The following is a 23,130-nucleotide window of genomic DNA, read 5'->3' on the forward strand; positions in this document are numbered from 1 at the left end:
TTGGGGACCACTGCTCTAGAAGATCTGGAGTCAGAGTGGATGATTTGTGTGCCCTCTCTCCTCTGTTTGTTCAATCTCAGAAAGAGACAGTAAGGATTTTAATGAAAAGGATTGGAAATCAGAGCAAGATGCAGAAGACAGAACGATATGGAAGAAGATGATCCTCTGTGGCAACCCCCTAATGGTAGCAGCCAAAAGAAGAAGATTGGAAGATGAGGCATAGTCAATATTGAGTCAAGATTGTTGCTGAAAAAAGTCCAACCGATTTGCTTAAGTTCAAAAGCACTTACTGAAAACCAAACTTCCTAACACAATCGGAATAGTTGCATACTAAAGATATGCACACCAACACTAAATTTATCCTTAGCAACTGCCGACATGGCCACTCTAACATGACCCCTCCTAATAGAACAAAATGGTCCTATGGAGTTAACACTAAATAAATGTAAAATTTTTAAGTCCATTTCTAGAAAATACTAAAAATACTTCAAATTCCTTTGGTTAACAAAATGCATATAATTCCAAGATCAACCCTACGATTGCAAAAAAAATAAAGAAAAATGTTAATCATAATAATCTTGGTGTAACCAGTTGGCAAACACCTAACATAAAAGGCTTTAGCAGATCAAGTCACGGCCGACATATGATTTTGACATATTGGATTGATTGCATAGTATATGGGTTGTGACCGACGGCCGGCAGCTCAGACCGGCTTGGATGCTCCGGAGATGGAAGGATGGGGAAAGGCAGCTATTTGTGGATACTGCCTCCCCCAAAACGCTAGATGGCAGCTCCCCCGGAATGCAGCGGTGCCCCGAATTCCCACAGGGCATCCTGGGACTTGGAGTTCGGTTTCTCAGCCCTGTTGGGTGCCGTGGGTGCCACCAGGGGGAGCTGTGAAAGGACATGAGGAGTCATGCTTCTCTTGTAGCCCGGAAGTACTAATGGATTATGACGACGAAAGCCCCAAAGTATTTCCAGGCTGATTAAAACCTGAATTCTCCATCTGACCTGGAAGTGCTGGGAAATCACGTGGGAGGAAGACCAGAAGCAGTTTGGGGTCAAGAACTATATAAAGGACCGCTGAAGCAAGCCAGTGTCGGGTGGAGGTGGACAAAGCTTGCTGGGAGGTGTGGAGGAGAGAATTGAGAGTATTGTTGTGACAAGTGAATTACCTGTGTTATTGTGGATGTGGTGTTTTGAGGGCACTATTATTGAGAAGAAAATAATTAAATACCTTCTTAGTGCTTTTACTGTGTGTCCTGAGCATCTGTCTGTTGAAGTTAACAGGGCAACAGCAACCCCTAGCGTCTTACAGGGTCAAATAATATTATGTCTCCTATGTGAATATATAGAAAAAAATCTGAAGTCATAAAATGTTCCACTCTGTTGCCAGTTTTTAATTGTAGCATGGACATACAGTACAAAAGCAGTACACTGAACAAACATTCTTAGCAGACATACAATGCTGATCTAGGAAAAGAAGCAAACACACAGCTTCCCTACATATTCAGATGTGAGTACATGCCTATGCAACTAGCAACTAACAAACACAGCACCATCACCATACTAAAAAACCTAAATGTTCTGTTGGTGAACTACAGTATACTGTATATGTATGATGGAAAAGTAGACTCAATCTCCAGACTTATAGGGAATAAGACCTTTTAATTAGAATCTCAGATAATTACCAGAAAACAGCCATCCACAAGATATATACACGTACATTATATTGTGAAAAAAATCTTTGCTAATTTGTAAAGCAGTTTTGGAATCACAATTATTTCAGATTCTCTAAAGGCATTATTCAGAGTAACATTATCCAGTCATTTTTTATTTTAATAAGTTAGACAGACCCTAATCCAACCTGCATACCTCTGTGGAAAAATTATTTCAATGAAAATTAGAAAGCTAATCACATTCCTACAAAATGTGAAAGGAATTTATTAGTATTGTTCTGAAATAAACAAGCCGGTCTCTGTAAAGCTCTCAGTATTTAAAAGGGTCTACTTCATTCTGACTCCTCTAATCACTTAGCTGTCCAAATTGGGTAGATGATGGCTGTAATAGAACTGATATGCAATATACTTTAAATGTATAGAATGTAGTGTTGATTGTATGCTTATTTAGTGTTGATTGCATGCTTGACTGCTTTATGTCTTTTTCACTGAAGTGTAAATTAAAAAATCAATAAAATAAAAAATTGACATGTTCCAAATGTCATAAGAAACAGTTAATAAATCACAAATGGCAAAATATAGTCTGATTTCCAAAAATTAATGACAAGAACTGACAACCTTTGTGACCACCCAGACTGAAACAGTAAAATTGGCTGTTGTTGTGCAACACTTGGACTTAGTGGCTATTCCTACCATCATGCAACATTAAAGCATCATGTTAATGTTAAGTGTACTGACTGAAGGTGAGCCAGTATAGATTTATAAATGTGACTGCAATAAAACCAGAGTGTTGGTCAAAACAAGGAGCCAAGAATATCTATCACCAAAACCCATCAAAATTAATCCATAAATCAATTGTCTTAAACTCAAGCAAAAATCATTGTCAGAAATTGCAAAGAATGAAGCATGTAATCTCAAATCTGAAAAAAATGAAGCATGATCTCGGACAAATTGGGATTATGCAAGGTGACCTTTATATGGTCAGGCCGATGATGTCAATGTCACACAATCCGGTGCAATCCTGGTGCATCACAGGATGCATTACCATGATAACGGGCTACATGAAACCCTCAAAATGGCAGCTCCCATCACATAACAAACTGGTATCAAAAAGGATGTGAAAAATAAACAACTTGTAAACTAATTCTCCAAACCAAACAGAACATGATAAATGGATTCTCTTAGCAAGAAAACCCAGGAAAAGATGCATAAGTGTGTCTTTTCTTTCAGCTAAGGAAAAGCCCAACAAATTAAATAAAAACATCAATCATAACAGCTGGACACTTGGGGTCTCATGTATAAATAGAGTGAATGCACAAAAATGTTGTGTATGCCCGTTTCCACGCTCACGTCCCAATGTATAAAAACTAAACTTGGCGTAAAGCCACACACATTCTCACGCCAGCTCAAACCATTGTGTACGCAAGTTTTCGGCTCAGTTTTGCAAACTGGCGGCATCCAGCATCAAAGCAGTGCTACAGTTCCTGTGTGGTTTACCTTTTTTTATTTGATTCACATACCTCACACAGCTTTATCAAATACACTGAGATTAACCACATATTGTTTTTTTAGCTTAAGGCATCTGATTGTAAATAACTTGTAACAATATAATAATGCACGGAATGGCCAAACTATTCCAAATACCATAGCTGTTTTAGCGTTGTTACTCTCAGTGCACCACTGAGTATTTTAACCCAGTGTATCTGAGTGTGGAATCACAGCTCTACAGCAGCTGATCAGAAAGCTCTACGGCAGATTGTGTCAAGAGCTGACAGAATTATCGTGGTACAGCAACTAGCACACGCTGTCTCAGCCATGCTGCGCACAGTCTATTTGAACCTCTCTCATTCAGCAAACGCTTCAGAGCCTTTCCTGTACTGACCTCACGAATCAGAAACAGTTTCATCCCAAGAACTCCTCAAGTGCTCCTTTTTAAGTACAATTATCTCACTGTAAACTTGCATTACAGTTGTAATATTGCACAACCTGAGCCACTTATGCTTTCATATTGTATATTTTTCATTGCTTTTTTATCATATTATTGTTATTATTATTATTGTTGTTATTTTACCATTTTAAAGGAAAGTAAGTTAATGGAGGATTTGCATATTAAATGTCATTGTACCATACAATAACAATAAAGGAATTCAATTCAATACAACAGAAGAGAGCACGTATTTATAGATGATGACGAGTTCTCTTCTTGGAGCTCTTGATATAATTTTTAAGATGAAATGCAGTATATATTACATTATACAGATACATTTTTAACTTCATTTAAATAATGTATGCTGTTAAACGTCTGGACACAGTGGATAGTGCTAGCGATGAACTGGTGTCCCGTTCAGAGATTGCTCCTGCCTCGCGCTGCATGCTTGTTGGGACTGGCGCGACCCTGGATGGATAGATGGATGGAATAATTAAATATCTACTGTGAAGATATTTCAATGTTCCTTAAAGGTTTTGAAGAATTGGAGTTCTAAGCTTACAGATGGCTTGACTTTTATTAAAGAGCTGATTGTGTGGTGATTGGTTACTTGGAGAAAAAAAGGAAGGACAGGAATCGGAGATTAGTACGTTTGAAAGAGACATTACTGCTGCAATAAATTATTTCATCGAGGGTCTCGCACAGCACAGCAAGCATCTTGCGGGAGGCAGGAAAAATCTCTGGATGGGGCGCCAGCTCATCACTACCCCTACGCCACTGTGGCCCTATGTTAAATACATGCTTTAATTCATTTCATCATGAAAATGATTTCAAGCATACATTTTAGTATTTAAATTGTTCAGAGAGCTGTAATATCATGAATGTAATGTATTCTGTGACCTGTCAGCATAAGAGAAAGCCCATTTAAAAAGCAAGTAGTGATTCACATACATAGAGCACATAGAAGAACACACAGAATCCGAAGCATTTATTGTGCTACTTTAGTTACAATGGTATTTGAGAATCTATTAAATCAAAAGATTTTAAGATGAAGTTTATGACTTTCTACTTTAATGACAAAATAAACTATGTGATTAAAGTGGAAATTTCAAGATTAAAATTGACATTTCAAGCTTTTTTTCCACAGTGTCTCTAATTTTTTTTCTTTTCTCTGTACCCTAATAAGGTTCCATATGACTCTCAGATGGTGGGCTACGACTTGCCTTTTCACAGCGACTTTGATATCTGACTTCTTTTTTATTTCGGGCGCTGTGCGACTTTCTGAATTTGAACTTTTGATCAGCTTCCTTTTGTTGTTTGTACAACTGCTTAAACCAACAAACAATACGTTTTTCATTACCTCCACTTGACATTCGCTGAAATTCTTCTTTTTTTCCCGTGTTTTTGCCACTGTCTTTTCACAGAACGTTGTACTTAAGGGAATATTTATATTGATTTGCATATTCAAAGAGGCCTAATTCTAGGAGGAGATGGGATGGTGCGGCAGGTATGTGCACAAGCGTACATTTCACACTGAGCGGAAGAACGTGGAAGTTGGCTTATGCATGGTTTTGTGCATCTGAATTTTTTTGTGCATACGCACATTTCGACTTTTGTTCGTATGCCATGTTTTAGTGTGAATTCTACGCACAGCGTTATGCATGAGGTCCTTGGAAGTACAACAGGTCATAAGAAAAAAAATTAGGAGAATTTAACTGATTTCCTGCAAGTCCATCACCACGTTTCATTTACTACAGTGAAAAAGTGGGCTTACTGATCGCTGCCGGCTCCCTGTCTACACACACTGACACTTGGAGGGGTTTTCCATTGACCAGTGTGGGTGTTTCTTTTTAAATATGGTCTCTTCCTTGACACATTCTATGCTTCATGCTATACACATTTCATTTTTTGCCCAATTAAGGTCTGTGAATTTTGCCAAAATACAGTAGGTTTTAACGAATTACCCACCAACATATAATAAAGCATGGATTACAATATAAAACATGTATGCCTCTTGGATATGAATTGAACCTCTGGGGTACACAAGCAATGTAAAATACTGAATACGTTATTTGCATGTTCATCCTAACCCTATACTTGAGTCTGAGGCTGAAGCTTCTGAAATTGAGGTGAGACAACATTCAAATTACTTTGCTTTTTTCTTTAAAGCTGTTACTTATGGAGGAATGTTTTGGACAAAATTAAATAAATACATACAAAAATACTGTGTTTTGATTGGTGATAGTCTATAGAGGGTGCACTTACAGTCACAACTTTGCACATGCCTATAAGCAAAGGATTCCCAAGGCAAGCAAAGTATCTGCTCAAAGTTGTGATTGTATGTGTCCATGGCAGTTGAGTGCAAAAAACACTGGCCAGAATTGCTGCATGAAGCAACTACTTTACTTCTTGAATCCCTGAATTCATCCTCCTCTCAGAAGTCTGCATCTGACATGGGGGGTGTCTCTGCCCATAAATGTCAGAGATTTACATGCATTCTACTGATGATTCTTCATTTAAAGCACATTTCTTGTTAGAGCCCACCATGTCAACTTTGACAAGTAAAAATGGCAATTTTCATTTCATTACGTGCGATGTCACTAAAATAAATAAATGAAGGAATAATTAAACAAACACATAAATAAATAAGCAACAGAAACACATTTTTACACATTTCATTATTTTTTTAAATTTTTTTTGTTCTTTATTTCGCCTTATACAATTTCTTGTATTAGGAATTTGTTAGTTTTCGCATACCCCTTGGGGTCAGAGCGCAGGGTCAGCCATTGTACAGCACCCCTGGAGCAATTACAGGTTAAGGGTCTTGCTCAAGGGCCCAGCAGAGTAGGATCTCTTTTGGCAGTGACAGGGATTCGAACCGGCAACCTTCTGGATACCAGCACAGATCCTTACCCTCAGAGCCACGTTTTTTTTTTTTATTTGCATATTTCTTTCTTTCTTTATTTATTTGTTGAAAATATTCCTCCAAATATTCACTAGCTTAGAAAAATTTGTAGCAATTACTTTAATGATATAGGAATGTCATTCTGGTGTACGTTCAGACCACAGTGTCGTCTTATCTAGTTATTCAAGGTGATTCACATCCATTTGTGATATTAAAATATGATAAAAATCTGATATACTTGCAGACAGTAGAAAAGACAAATCTTATACAGGCTAGATGGGGTCTCTTTGTTAATAATAATAATAATAATAATAATAATAATAATAATAATTCTTTAAATTTATGCAATTGTCTTGCAGCACAAACCACTTCAGTGAGTGGGGAGCCATTTCACCCACCACCAATGGGCAGCATCCACCTGGATGATGGGACAGCAGCCATTTTTGCACCAGTACACTCACTACACATTTGCTGTTAGGTGTTGGAGTGGTGAGAAAGATAGTTATCCAATTGAAGATGCAAGATGATTAGAAGGACCAGATAACCAAGCCGTGATGGGTAATTTAGCCAGGACATTGGGAGACACCCTACCATTCTCGTAACGATGACCAGGGATGTTTAATGAACAGAGAGAGTTAAGATATCAGTTTTATTGTAAATTAAAGACAGGAGATGATTAGGGGGGCAGAATGACTAGGCCATGGGAGGCATCCATCCATCCATTTTCCAACCCGCTGAATCCTAACACAGGGTCACGGGGGTCTGCTGGAGCCAATCCCAGCCAACACAGGGCACAAGGCAGGAACCAATCCTGGGCAGGGTACCAACCCACCGCAGGACACACACAAACACACCCACACACCAAGCACACACTAGGGCCAATTTAGAATCGCCAATCCACCTAACCTGCATGTCTTTGGACAGTGGGAGGAAACCCACGCAGACACGGGGAGAACATGCAAACTCCATGCAGGGAGGACCTGGGAAGCGAACCCAGGTCCCCAGGTCTCCCAACTGCGAGGCAGCAGCGCTACCCACTGCGCCACCGTGCCGCCCGCGCCATGGGAGGCAACTTAGCCTGAACATCAGGAAACATCTTGCTGTTTACGAAGGATACCCCGGGATCATTTATGATCACAGAGAGTCAGGACCTCAGCTACGTCTCTTACAAAGAGATTTTTACAGCACAGTATCCCTATTAATGCACTGGGGCACATTCAGACCACAGGGTAAGCGCCCTCTGCTGGCGTCACCAACACCTCTTCCAGCAGCAACCCAAGCTTTTTCGAGATGGCCCCCCATCCAAGTACTGGCCGGGCCCAAACATGTTTAGCTTCAGGTGGATGACCTGTTCTGAAGTGCATGTTGGTAGGTTTAATGGCAGTTTTCTTTTTTCTTGATTATAAGAGCTTGACCTTTCATTTTAATGACAACAGCAACCACAAATGGACTGATTCTTACGGTCTGAATCATTACATTGAAAGAAGGGATTAAAAACCTGCTATATGTTGATTGAATTTGAGTCTGAAATGAAAAGGATAAGATCGATAGTGAAAAGGCCCAAGAAATTGGTCAGAGGTGAGAAGGAGAGTAAGCAGTGAATGTTTCAAGGGCTCTGATACACCCCAAAGAGTGTTAACTCCACTCCAAGATCTTTACATGCTCTTCTTTATTGAGATACTGATGTCACTTTTAAAACTCACAGTTAATAAATAACATTCCTTCAGCCTTAGAAATAACACCGTTGTAGATTCCTCTTCTAGATTGGCACACCAACACATCACATGTAGTACAAAAAAAAATCTCAATTTCATTAACCTCTGCTTGGCTCAAGTTCAATGGCTCCCTGGCTGGTACAGGATCAATTTCATGTCGGAAAATTACAGATGACCAGTGTCCCTGACTTGCTGATTTATTACACTGATGTGAAAGCTGGGAATGTCAGATGCCGGCCTCTTAATCTTTCAGCCCAAGGGTGCTTGTCTGATTCAGCCTTGTGATGCCAATTCTATCATTTCTCTTCTGATATGTCTTTGAAGCTCTCTTTTTTGCCTCTTATCAGAGCCCAGAAGAAGACACAACGTTTCCACATTGCATATGGTGAACCTTCTCTTGAGGAGCTTCACATTTTCTGGAATGATTAAAAATGTTTCTTTACAGAGGGAAGCTTTCCCAAGTTGCTTCTGTAGCATCTGCTGATTGGTGATTTCTAATATTTGCTGCCATTTACTGCATTCTTACTCTTACTCAGCTCATTTGTGATGGCACATTACTCAACTTCAGAACAGTTTATAGCATTTTGCTGATATAATGTTATTTGCAACCTGCATTTTTATAATCTGTTTTTTGCAAATCAAAAATGATTAAAGTGCAAAATGGCATGTAAAGCATTATTTTCTTTTTTCTGTCATTTAAAATTAGAGTAGGGGTGGCATGGTGGCGCAGTGGGTAGCGCTGCTGTCTTGCAGTTAGGAGTCCCAAGTTCGCTTCCCAGGTCCTCCCTGCGTGGAGTTTGTATGTTCTCCCCGTGTCTGCATGGGTTTCCTCCCACAGTCAAAAGACATGCAGGTTAGGTGCATTGGCGATCCTAAATTGTCCCTAGTCTGTGGGTGTGTGTGTGTGTGTGCACCCTGCCCGGGGTCTGTTTCCTGCCTTGCACCCTGTGCTGGCTGAGATTGGCTCCAGCAGACCCCCGTGACCCTGTAGTTAGGATATAGCAGGTTGGATAATGGATGGATGGATGGATGGATGGATAACATTAGAGTAGTACATTGTGCATTTTCTTCTAAATTATTAAAATACTATCAAAATGCATCATTGTACTTTAAAATGATATGTTTAATGTAGCATCTTTTACAGCAGACACAATCATATGCAGCATCTTTTACAACATGCTGCAATAATTTACATTTTTATGAGAGAATAGCAAATGGAAAATGTCAATCAATCCTTCATTTTTTAACCCAAATATCAAATTCTGAGTCATAAGGAAGAGATACCTATTAAATGAACATAATATTGTCAAGCCCGCTTTACCCAATGTGGCATGTCCCTGGACAGGGTGCGCATCCATAGCAGAGCCCAATCACACCCACACCCGCACTCATACTCAGACACAAAGAGGAATGCGTTGCTTCAAATAATGATGGACAGACGTGTATCTTCTTTCTAATGACTGGGAGGATTAACTGCCATCATCACAGGAACAGCTCATGGCTACCATGCCCCTTTCTGAAGTGTCCAGCTTGTGTTTTTCTCATTTTTGTGTCTGAGACATTTTGGTGGAGGTCGGAGGCAGGAAAGAGAATGTTTTGTCGGAAGCTGGAGGACAGATTCAGTTTTGAAAGAAGTTTGGAAGAAGGAGGGAGTTTTAGAAGAGGAAGGATGGCGTATTGTTGCAGGAAGGAGGATGACATAAAATGGACACCATAGTTCATCCATTTAAATGTCATACAATTACATTCATAAAGTGTTAGCACCTCATAACAACATCTTTAATCAATCAATCATTTATTTAGCACATTTAACAATAAGTATTGACACAAAGCAGTTTTACAGATCTATGGGACTCAAACCCTAAGGAAGAGATCTAACATGTCAGTGACTAGGAAGGTAGTGAACACCAGAACCAGATAATTAATGAGCAAAGTAAAGTTGGCAACATTATTAACACAAATTAAGATAATATGATTAAAAAAACAGTAGCAACTTACAAAGAAGAGAGAAAGTTCAAACAGGAGTGTAGATTTCATTGTGAATTTTAAAGATTTAGTTATAGGCTTGATTAAAATAAAAAAGCTCACCAGACAAAAAATAAGTCCCTGCCTGTGTAAGAGATGATACACAATTCAAACACCAACAGAGGGCATCCCAATATGAAGACTGTCTTGCAAATACTGACTTATGTCCTGCAGGGTTCGTAGAGGAACAAGGAGCAGTGGTGTGCAGCATATGTTTATGTTTCTCCGTGAAAAACTAGTTGCACGACAGACATGGATGTGAATAATTAGCAAAAAGAGGTTACAGTGATCCCTCGCTATATCGCGATTCGCCTTTCGCGGCTTCACTCCATTGCGGATTTTATATGTAAGCATATTTAAATATATATCGCAGATTTTTTGCTGGTTCGCGGATTTCTGCGGACAATGGGTCTTTTAATTTCTGGTACATGCTTCCTCAGTTGCTTTGCCCAGTTGATTTCATACAAGGGACGCTATTGGCAGATGGCTGAGAAGCTACCCAACTTACTTTTCTCTCTCTCTTGCGCTGACTTTCTCTGATCCTGACGTAGGGGGATTGAGCAGGGGGGCTGTTTGCACACCTAGACGATACGGACGCTCATCTAAAAATGCTGAAAGATTCTTCACGTTGCTACCTTCTGTGCAGCTGCTTCCTGAAGCGACATGCTGCACGGTGCTTCGCATACTTAAAAGCTCGAAGGGCACGTATTGATTTTCGATTGAAAAACAAACTCTGTCTCTCTCTATCTCTCTCTCTCTTTCTCTGCTCCTGACGGAGGGGGTGTGAGCTGCCGCCTTCAACAGCTTTGTGCCGCGGTGCTTCGCATACTTAAAAGCCAAACAGCCCTATTGATTTGTTTGCTTTTCTCTATCTCTGTGATGTGATCTGCTCCTGATGCTCACTCCTTTGAAGAGGAAGATACGTTTGCATTCTTTTAATTGTGAGATGGAACTTTCATCTCTGTCTTGTCATGGAGCACAGTTTAAACTTTTGAAAAAGAGACAAATGTTTGTTTGCAGTGTTTGAATAACGTTCCTGTCTCTCTACAACCTCCTGTGTTTCTGCGCAAATCTGTGACCCAAGCATGACAATATAAAAATAACCATATAAACATATGGTTTCTACTTCGCGGATTTTCTTATTTCGCGGGTGGCTCTGGAACGCAACCCCCGCGATTGAGGAGGGATTACTGTACTGCTTTTGGTTATGCCAAAAATCAAAGTGTAGAGAAAAATGCCAACTTTGCGGGTATGTCAAAGCATACCTATCAATGGGTCTTCCAGCAGTAGCGTACATCTCCGTCAACCACGAACCATCGCCAGAACTGCAGGTGCAAAACATTGCTTATACTGTAGGTAAGCGCCGTCACCATGTCTCACGTATTGTGATAGCAAACAATTCCTACAAGTGTCCCAACTTTTTTTGATTAATTAAAAACTCACTAATTGTGAAAAAGCAGTGTTAAAACAAACTGCATTATCTTTTGTGCTTATCTCCTGGGTGAACACAAAATGGCTACCCCAGTCTTCCAAGACGACAATTGTGATGTGCACAGTCCTGGAACTGTGTGTGATTGACAAGAACATTCTAAAGCATTCTCTCACCTTGACTACTTCGCAAACTCTCCAGATTTAAATCCCATAGAAAATTAGTGAAATATGGGCAAAGTCATCTGATCAATCTGGCTGAAATGCAGGATCTGGTGCTGGAAGAGTGGATACAAAATTGATGTCGTCTACATCCACAAACTGACAGATGGTGTCCATCCCAGACAGAATTTCATCTGTTCCTCGGTCTCATGGAGGAGTCACACGCTATTAAGATAATATTTAGCCGGGCTGATTCATTTTTTGTCCAACAAGCATATGTTCTTAGCTTAGACTTGAACACTGAAAAAGCGTCTGAATCTTGTAACTGTCTGGGAAAGCTAAATAAAGCAAATGCTTTATTTACAGCTGTGAATTTCTTTATCCAAGGGACTACAAGATATCCTGCTGCTTGAGACTGAAGTAACCAGGAGGAATTATAGAAAATGCCAAGATTGTTGAAATATTGAAGTTCAAAACTATGCAAAGCTTCATACATATGCAGCAATATCTTCATAATAATAATAATAAATGCAGAATGTTACAGGAAGCCAGCATAAAGCTGACAAAATGGGGTAATATTAATATGAACATATTTTCTGTTTCCTGTAAACACACTAGGCGCTGCATTTTGAACAAACTGAGTTCTATTAAGTGACACTGACATACAGCCAGAAAACAAAGCATTTCAGTAATCCAAACTCAAAGTAATAAATGCATGGATGCCTTTTTTCAGCATCATGGAATGTTAGCAATTTGTAGGCTTTGCAATATTTCTGTGAAAGAAGGCTGTTCCAGAAATATTTCTAATATGGTTTCAAGTGAAAGATAACAATCTAAAAAGATGCCCAAGTCGCTGAATACTGTACTAACAAGCAAGATACATTCAGATAGCCAGTTTCTGGCAGCTTTAGAACCAAACACCAGCACTTCTGTTTTGCTAGAACTAAACAAAGAAAATTGCAAGCCAACATCCTAATGCATCATAAACAAAATTTTAAAATTGTTTACATCTTCTAACTCATTTTTATCTGTAGAGGTACTTAACCTAATCTAAAGCTAAAACAATCCACCCATTTTAAAGGTTTGAAAACATTAAAGAAATTAAAGCAGTCATAACGTTTTGTGGCACTTTCCTATATATGAATACCATACCATGGTCTTTTACAGTTCCAGAGATACAGTAGCCTAATTGTTTGCATGCATTTTTTGCAATAGGAGAACAGGCCAGTTACCGTATATACTCACATATAAGTCAGGTCCTGAAACCCGAAAAATCGATCATAAAATCAGACCCTGACCGACACGCCTGTTCAAAAATGCAACACTTCATTTTTTTTTTTACATCTCCTCCAATCTCGTATCAGTTTCTCAGACACATCGGATTTTGCTGCAGCAGTGCAGTTACCAATTTCTTTCGCCACTTCAATGACTTTTAATTTAAAACCAGCTTCATATTTTCTTCTGATCGAACGCTCCATTGTAGATAAGGGATGCTCTTATCTACAAACACAAATCAGGGTAAACGTTGCTTCGGAATAGTTTGGGTATTACCGTGTGGTCACGTAGGCACAATACAAAGAAAATAAAGGCTGTGTGCTCCGTGGTTACTCTCTCAGGTGGGCATTAGCATATCATAATCTCTTGGACCAATGGCGTGAGTTTTCCGCGTTAGACTTATACAATCAACATTATAAAATACCAGAAATTATATGGTAAAATCAAGTCCTGATTTATCTGCGGGGAACTATCCGCGAGTTGCTCAGGGTAACACAGTGAGTCTGTAGTGCAAGTTTGTGGTCTAAGGTCTGATGCCATGAGGCCACACTGCCTGCTGGGTACCTCAGTGTGCCAAGTTGTATTAATGTAACAATCACAGGTTTGCTCCCAGACTTTATTGCCTTATCAAAGGAATGTTGCTCCCTTTACTTATTAAATAGTGCACAGAATATTTTCCTACTTGGGAATTGTTATATTTGTTATTTGAAAGTGGAATAATAAATTGTTGGTCTAACAATAAGCTATGGTTAAAAGCCTTTTATTCTATTTCTCTCCAGAGTGGCAGATTCTGTGTCTATATTATATAATGATTGAAAGGTCTATTTGGAAGTCTCGCGATGTTTCAAAGTACCACTCTATCCTGTATTATCTGTTACTTTTATCGCTAGTCAAGATGAGTGTAGTGGCAACTTTAAAATAATAAACGTTATCTGCAAAACCAAAGTGGAAACAGAATAACTGCTTGAGACCATTTTCTTTTTTCTGAAAGAATTTTCCAGGTCTCAGCTTTTATTTGATTGGTAGTCTATCAGCTCTGTTAATGGAAAAAGAAAGAAGCTTTAAAATAAAGTCATTTAAAACCGCAATAAAAATGTAACTGGCATAAATACACCGTAATAGTTATGTTCTATCAATTTTTAGCCTGTGTTAGGCTTTGATTTATCGCACACCAGATGTTTCCCACAGTTGTCGTCAATAAATTATTGCTATTTTACTAAGACAATTTCATTTAGAAAACAATGCAGGTCCACATCCCATCTGAGCACAGAGATGACCCTTCAAATTTTTAAATAAATTTCATAACTTATGTACTGAAACTGAAATGTAAATCAGGACTAATGCATCTTTCTGTCTTACAAATCACTTTAACTTGCTAAGGTAATCTTTCATACTCCAATTAACTTCTTAATTAGAGATTTCGGAGAGCTTTTGTTTTATGATGGCAGCAGTGGAGATAATGCTTGGCATGCAAATTACTGTATGAGCCATGATGAACCCCATACTTAATTATTTATTCAGAAAAGCTGATAAACAGGGAGAGCTGTCACCTTCTGTCCGGTTGTCAACACCCATGTAATATACAGTAGTATTAGACTTTACAATATATACATCTACAGCAACCTGTTACAACAATCTTGCTGAATGTGCCGCAGGAGTCAATTGTTTAAAGTGAGTCCAAAGGTGCCAACTGGTATTTGTTTCTGATGCCGTAATAAAAACAGTGCTCTTCTACCATCTGTTTTCTTGGTCAAGGGGGCACCTCCAAAATAATAAAACAAGTCCACCTTCAACTTGTGTGTCCCTCGCCAACCCCTCAATACTTATCTCTATTTTGCTGTTTAAATGTGTGCCTCTTCTCTTCCACTCTAAAACTGCTCTTATTGTTTTGGTGCCTAAGCACCCCGAAATTCAGCCTTCCCTCTCAAGGCAAGTGTCTCAGTCCCTTCCAAGAAATAGACTTTACCCCAGCACTGCCTCCTACTCCTCATAGCTTTCCATGCAGCTGCAGGAGACAGTACAATATTTCTTATTAAAAATATGGCAAACCCGTTATTTGAATCTGGCACAGTGTAGTTCCGGAGGGTATTACCACATAATAAGAAGGCTAATTGGTGAGCCTGACTAAGCCTCGTTGGACACCTGTTTAGGTACAAGTTGACATATGTACAGTATATAAAAACAGATACCTATATGAAAGAGGCCTCATTCTGGATAATTTCATTGTGAAATGTAGACTGGAGTGGCCCTTGCCCAGTTTAGTATTTTCATTGCTCAGATCAGTCAGAAAAAATATTCAGCTTCTGAACTCATTTAATTATAATGTGGAATCACAGTAAATCAAAGACTGTGTGTTATGATTTATATTTGTATTAAATTAACTTCTCATCTCCTGCAGCTCTCCTTATGGAATTATATTTTGTTTTCGTGTTACATTTTGAACATTAACTATTATGGCGTTGCTATACAATGAGACTCAAAGGTTATTGCTGCGACAGGTCAGCACAGAGTATTTTCTGGTCATCCGAGTTTACGGATAAATCAAAAGGAACCTGTGTGTGTGTGCGCTTGTTAGTATTCTTTGTTAGTGTTTCACACCCCTCTTTTGGCCTTGACTTTGATTTTTGGTTTACTGATTTGGGTTACATGAAAGATAAGACAGATTTTCAGTATCCACTGTTTTTCTTGTTTTCTTACTAGGGGGCTCTGCCCCCTGCTCGCTTCGCTCGCCTACCCCCGTGTTTAGTCTACCGGATATACAATACAATACAATTTATTTTTTATATAGCCCAAAATCACACAAGAAGTGCTGCAATGGGCTTTAACAGGCCCTGCCTCCTGACAGCCCCCCAGCCTTGACCCTCCAAGAAGACCAGAAAAAACTCCCAAAAAAAAAACCCTTGTAGGGAAAAAATGGAAGAAATTTTGGGAAAGGCAGTTCAAAGAGAGACCCCTTTCCAGGTAGGTTGGGCGTTCAGTGGGTGTCAGGGGAGCAATACAATACAGTACAATACATAGAACAGAATAAATCCTCAATACAGTATAAAAATTCTAGAAGTACGGAGTAGAATTTCACATTAGATGATATCACATAATATGATTTAGATTTGTTTTAAGTCTTGGAGACCTCATTCATTAAGCTGCCTCCCCCATTTTGCCATTCCACATCTGAACTAGCGCTAATCCGATGAAAAGACCCCTCATTCCCACGTCCCCATTCATCAGGGATGACTTTACCTTAGGCAGGCAATCTACAATTTAAACAGATTGTTATTTTCTTAGGAATTGTTACATATGCATTATTTTCACTTTTACTTTAAAAACTTCTGTAAAAACAATACTTGTTTCTTTATTTCCTGCCCCACGCGTGGTTACATCTCTTTCTTGCCAGACGTATAATACTACTCGTGTTGTGAAGGGTGTTGCGGCTGAATGTATGCTAGGATATGCCTTTGGATCATTTGCTGTCTTTTTGCTGCTTGTTAGCCGCCTCTTCTGCCTGTCGCATGTCGTTGTTTTAAAAGCTCCGAGCACATGATGCTTGTCTGCCAAAAGCAATCCAACAACTGCTAGCTTAGAGGTCTGTTGACTTGTTTTAAATGATGGCTCACTGCCTGGTCTTGCGTGACATTGTAAAAGCAATACCTGTCTTTCATTTCTGGCCCCAGGCGTGGTTGAATTCTTTCTTGCAGGATGTATAACGCTGCTCGTGTTCGGTTGGGGTAGCTGCTGTTGCACTGCCCGTCGATCTTTTTAAAGCCTGTACAGCCGCTTTCCTTTTTGCTACGGCCCTGGGACAATCTCTTGGCACCAAGTCTCATGTTTACGGTCCCCGCGAGACGCTCCATGGAAAGACTCTTTTGTCTCGCGGGTCTTTTAAATGTCTTCCGAGAACTTCCGAGAAGATCACGTATCGTCGCATTGCTTTCCAGGATTTTTTTTTTTATAATAGAAAGATGTTTCTCTTCCTGTTCAGTTTGTCCTTTTTTCTGTACTGATGGCACAGGGCACAATACTGGAAATAACCCAAGATGGGGCATAAAGCCATTATGGGGCACACTATTATAACCACAAGTGGGAAGAATATTAGAATATCTGAAGATAAAAATGGACATTGGGAGAACATGCAAACTCCACAAATCCAATGATCTGGCCAGGATTCAAATGCATTCTTTGTTTGCAATGTGGTGCTCATACCTGAACAATTTGCTTGTTTGGCAACTAACCTAGGGCACACCTTACTTTGTAAGCACTTTGGCTGGCTCAATCTGACCTATGAACCTCAGAAGGATATTATAAAAAAGATGGCAGTGACAAAATGTCCATTTTTCAAGGTTTGAGGATTTAAGGCAATGCATTAGTTAAATATAGGCGCTCACCTCAGTTCAGTTTATGGTTGTTAAACACACACTTATGAGATCAATAAATACAGTTAACATTTAGTTATTACTACTATAGTTAACATCCTTACAAATATAATATTAAAATAATTACATATAACAAGACTTATCAATATATCAGAAGGGAATTTACATTCACTAAGCAAATTATTAGGAACACCTGTACACCTGCTTATCCATCCATCCATTCATTATCTAATCAGCCAATCATGTGATTGATTTAAACCATGGCAAATTATTGGTCCCAGACGGGTTAGTTTAAATATTCCTGTAACTGCTGGTCTCCTGGGATTTTCCTACACAACAGTGTCTAGTTTACTCAAAGTGGTGTGCAAAACAAAAACCAATAATCAGTGCACAGAAACTCCTTGATAATGAGGGAGGTAAAAGGAGAACTGTCAGACTGGTTTAAGCTGGTAGAAAGGCTACAGCAACTTAGAGAACCCCTGTGTACTACTGTGGTGAGCAGAAAGGCATCTCAAAATGCACAACTCGCTGAAACTTGCAGCCAACAGGCTACAACAGCACAAGACCTCGTTGGGTTCCACTCCTGTTAGCCATGGACAGAAAGCTAAGCACAGGCTCACCAAAACTGGACAACTGAAGGCTGGGATGATGAATCTCGATTTCTACTTTGGCACACAGAAGGAATGTGGTGTATAGCATGAATCTATGCGCCCAGCATGCCTTGTGTCAACAGTCCAGGCTGGTGATGGTGGGGTAATGGTATGGAGAATGTTGTCTTGGCACACTTTGGGCCTGTTAATACCAATTAATCATCACTTGAATGCCATGGCCTATCTGAGTATTGTTGCTGATCATGTACTATATCCCTTCATAGCCACCATTTAGCTATCTTCTAATGACTACTTCAGCATGATAATGCACCAAGTCACAAAGTAAACTTTGTCTCAAACTGGTTTCATGAACATGCCGATGAGTTCAGTGTTCTTCAATGGTTTTCCTAGTCACCAGATCCGAACATCTTTGGTATGTGGTATAACTGGAGAGTGGTAGAGTGAATGTACAACTGACAAATCTGCAGAAACTGTGTGATGCAATCATGTCAACATGGACCAGAATCTCAAAAAAGGAAACTTTTCAACATCTTGTGCAATCCATGCTATGAAGAATTAAGGCTGTTTTGAGAGCAAGTATACCCAGTATTAGTGTAGTGTTCCTAAGAATTTGCTAAAAGAGTATATATAGAAATATGTATTGTTCATTCCTTTTAAACAGACTGATACTTTGTACTTACTGGTCTGGACTGAATTTCTTTGGCGTAAAGAGGTTTAAGGAATTCTGAATCCCCTTCTAGTGTCAGACCTTTCTCTGTAATTCTCAGGTGACCCATGCCATCCTGTAAAGTAAAATAAAAAAAGTAAATAAAAACAAATATAGAGCCAATTAAAATATGAGTAATCCTTAAACCAAGGTAGGGCAACAGAAAAGTGGGCACATTCTTATAAATGAGATGGCAGAGATTTACAGTAACTTTTATTTATTTTTTACTCGGTTTCATTCTTTCTGTGTGCTCTCAAAAAGGTTAGAAAAGATGTCCATGGTGAAACATTCAAGTCTGTTTGAGTATTTTTGAGAACTTTCTTCAAACTTGAGAATTTTTATTTTTTCTTTATTTACTTAAGTACAGACCCATATAATGAACTAACCTCGCTCAAGGTAAATGTAAAACAAATTCTGAAACACAGTTTGAATTATTCAATATTCAATATTGCACAGAATGCTTCTTTGTTTTAGTTTTGTTAACTAACAAAGGGGTGAGGTCTCCAAAATAACCCACAAAACAAATCTCACCTCAAGGCAAGCCTGACCCCAAGAAAACAGGGGGCTTCAGGCTTAACAAAGTCTAAGGAGGGAGTTCAGGCTTCTTAATTCAAAACACTAGCAAAGAGTCTTAAAAAACCTTGAAGTATGTCTCACCAGAGGGAGAACCATGAAAACTCTGGCTGGAGTAGAGACAAGTCTACAAATAATCTTTATAAAAGTAAATGTTTATAGAATGCTTATTTAAAAAGAGCAAAATATAACCAAGGTTTTTAAAGAGCAAAAAAAGGAGTTGCAAAAAAAGGCAATCTAAGGAAAATGAGGCAAATCTACTAGAACAATCCAAGTAAGAGAGCAAAATAAATCGAACACAAGGGCCATAATCCAAGAAAACACAATACTACCAAGAACCACCAAAGTGCGTCCACCAGAGTGCGTTCAAGCAAACCACAAGGATTTAATGGTCAAGCCTGAATATAAAGGGAGCCGGTCGTCCCTACCTCTTGGGGATCCACCCACAAAATATAAGGAACACAGCAGAACAAAGCTACACACATAGAAGCTAAATAAAATAATACAGATTTGTAATACAAAACAAGACAAATAATAAAAAATAACAATATATATAAAAACAAAAGTAATTAAAGCATCAAAAATAAACAAGAAAGACACAAAAAAGAAACTAAAGCAAAACAATCGGAGGACCCTTGGCTTAAATGATATCCTTTGCATGAAGAGAACCAAGAGTTGAAACGTAGTCTAAAACCAGAAGTGGGTTGAAACCTTAAAGATTAAACTTTTTTTGCACTGAAGCCTAATTATTAACCAGAAATCAAAAGCAGAGATGAAAACAATAAGATGGGGAACGAGAAATTCGAGAAGGAATTACATGGCACGTTTGATAGTGCTTTTATCCAAATAATAGATACAGAGCGAATCTTTGCACTAGATTTGACGCGCTAATGTTGCGCATGTCGGCAACGGGAATAACAACATGACGGCATCTAAATACAGAATAAAATTACGTTGTGGCACCACAAATTAATTAATGATTATATTCCAGTAACATTTTATTACAAGGAAACCATACAGAAAAGTACCCTGTCACACACCGTGCGCATGGGAAGCAGTCGAAGGACTTAAGTGGAAGTAAAACACAGAGTGTGGGGTTAATTCATTGTACTAATGCCTCTTCTCCCTCTCTTGCAGACCTCCAGATGACAGACCCGCCTAAATCTCCTCCCACTTCCGGCAGCATTTCACGACACTATTGACCTCACTTCCACCTGAAGACACACCTCTTCCTTTCCCTCAACTATAAAGATGGAGCACTTTATTTAATATTCAGTCTATATTATGACTCAGTGCTTTGTTTCTACTCACTGTTTGAATTTTTTTGTCCAAAACCAACACTATACGGGGAAGAATCCCCAAACTTTTATGTTGTTTCTTCTCTCTCATTACAACCCATATTTCCAGATACATTTCCATTCTAAAAAATCTCTTTCAAAAGAAAAAATCTGAATGTGAGCAAATCACATCAAACATGACAAACAGATGATATAGAAACTTCACTAATGTTTTTTAAATGGGAGGATTTAAAATTTCAAAACTTTTGTGATGTGTGTTTTATTTGAAATATTACATAGAAAATTGAATCTTCACAACAAATTTTATTTTGAAGAAGAAGTGCACAACATTTAAACAAAATTGGTCCACTGGCATCGAAATTGTTTCATGCGGACATACAGACAGATAGTAGGTTAGCATTTTATGGAAACACACCTAACAATGGGTAACACTTCACATTATGTGCTCCTTACTATAGTGGTTCTCAAACTGTGGGGCTGGCCCCCCTAGGGGGGCGTGAAGTAACAAAAAGGGGGGCAAAGATGTGAAAAAAAGAAAACAAGAATCGAAAATATGAAAAATACATCTATTGAAAACAAAACAAATTAACTTAAACTACATTCTGATACTAGAAAAATAAATATAGAGTTAGATAAATGTCGATAAAAATTAAGTAGGTATAATAAAATATGCATCTATGATATATCATTAATTAAAAAAGAACAAATTGGTATTAGTGGACTCCGTTCAAAAAAACGTTAGGGGGCACGATTAAAGCTGTTATGAAAACTCGGGTCGCAAATACTTAAAATTTGAGAAACGCTGCGCTTACTACAAGGTAGTTACAATGCAGTTACTAAACAGAGTGCAACAAGACTTTATTACTCAAGTCCAGCATTGATAAGTGCACAATCAGGTATGCAGGAACAATTTGAAATGTTTACTTTAAGTTGTGTGGAGAACAGGGTGAAATTCTAACTTGAATGGCTGATCCACATGTAACATATCGGTGTATACTCTGGTGACATCAGATAGTTATACTAACTAAACAAAAAAAGGATAAACATTTAGCTAGAGTAATAGGGTTAAACTAAAGTATACTGCACAAAGGCATGTAATCACTATATAATACAGCAAAACTATACGTTATAATAAACACACAGTGTGAAGTTTTGTCAAACAAGTTAATACAGAGCTCTACTGGCTAAGTAGCTCTTACTTATTGCTTCTTATTAAGTGGAGATGTTCTTAAATGTACAGCCAAGTGTGCCATTTATCAGTAAATTGTCAGTAACTCAGAAAAAAAAACTACTTTTATTTATGCAATCAATTAGTCAATGCCACGTTTGAGAACACTTAAAGAGAATATTTCAACTTGACGGTATTTCATCACAACTGTGGTATATATTAATTTTCCATATGAAGCTATGTTCTAAAGGGAAGCATTTTTTATAAATTTTAAAAAACACTGAGCCTCTTATTGCATTTTAAAAATTGAACTCAACAAGCACTGATCCAGACGTGAAAACAAAATCCTTAAAAGTCAGAGGATCAGTCCACTTTGATGCTGCAAATTTCTTGATTAATATGCCATCCATTTTTCTGTTGCCATTTTTGTGACAAAAAAAATAAACCTGAACCCTAAACATTTTATCACAGATTATTGGTACTGTTTTTCTAGTTTGCTCACAGCTGTCATCATAGGTGTAGCATTGACATTTTCCACAGGTTCATCACTAATCAGTCGTTGCCCTAAGCCTCACCGTAACTTCAGGCTTCATATTTGCCTCCATTTTTCTCTTTAATTCTGTTTCATTAAAGGTTTTATTCTGTTATGGCTTGTAACAAATAATGCTCTGCATAATATGTGTATCGAGGGTCTGATACAGAGACAAGGCCATTAGTATGCTGTGAAATCGCTTGATTTGAATATGCGCCTTCCATCAAACTATTCTGACTGCATGTGCCAGAGGAGGCAGCGCATGTATAGTGAAATTATTTTTTTTTTCTTACACCATGTGTACTAAAAGTAATTTTCCTTATGCCATGTGCATTTTAAAATAATTTCTTTATATGGAGTGCCATCACACATACAGTATTCAATCGCATACAGACACAGTGGTTTAATTGCTAAGGCGCACTCAAATCATACCAAGATTAATATTATATACTATAGGAGCATTAATGCTGTGGGCTAAACCATATAAAGTATTTACAGATCTGTTAAGAATGGATGTGTAGTTTTTAAACAGATAAGAAAATAGAATGTTTAAACAAATTTTTGCACAGAACAATAGTAGAATGTTATTAAAAACCCAAAATATCGGGTCTATTTGGAAGCATAGAATAACAGATTTAATTACCGTATATACTCGGGTATGTCAAGTCTTGAAACCCAAAAAATCGATCATAAAATCAGACCCCGACTTGTATGCCCGTTCAAAAATTCGACACTTAGATTTTTTTTATTTTCTTTACA

General features: G+C 38.4%; 1 protein-coding gene across 2 annotated transcripts in view; it reads right to left on the bottom strand.

Annotated features, from left to right (window-relative positions):
* The window catches only part of sgcd (sarcoglycan, delta (dystrophin-associated glycoprotein)), a 904,731-nt gene that overhangs the window by 170,147 nt on the left and 711,454 nt on the right, over nt 1-23,130 (bottom strand). For both annotated transcript variants that reach the window (XM_051933847.1, XM_028814479.2), the window contains one exon: nt 18,775-18,876. In XM_051933847.1, the coding sequence (XP_051789807.1) occupies nt 18,775-18,876 (102 nt within the window). The remainder of the gene's footprint in view (nt 1-18,774; nt 18,877-23,130) is intronic.

The sequence above is a fragment of the Erpetoichthys calabaricus genome, chromosome 11 (assembly GCF_900747795.2).
Source record: "Erpetoichthys calabaricus chromosome 11, fErpCal1.3, whole genome shotgun sequence".
NCBI lineage: Eukaryota > Metazoa > Chordata > Cladistia > Polypteriformes > Polypteridae > Erpetoichthys > Erpetoichthys calabaricus.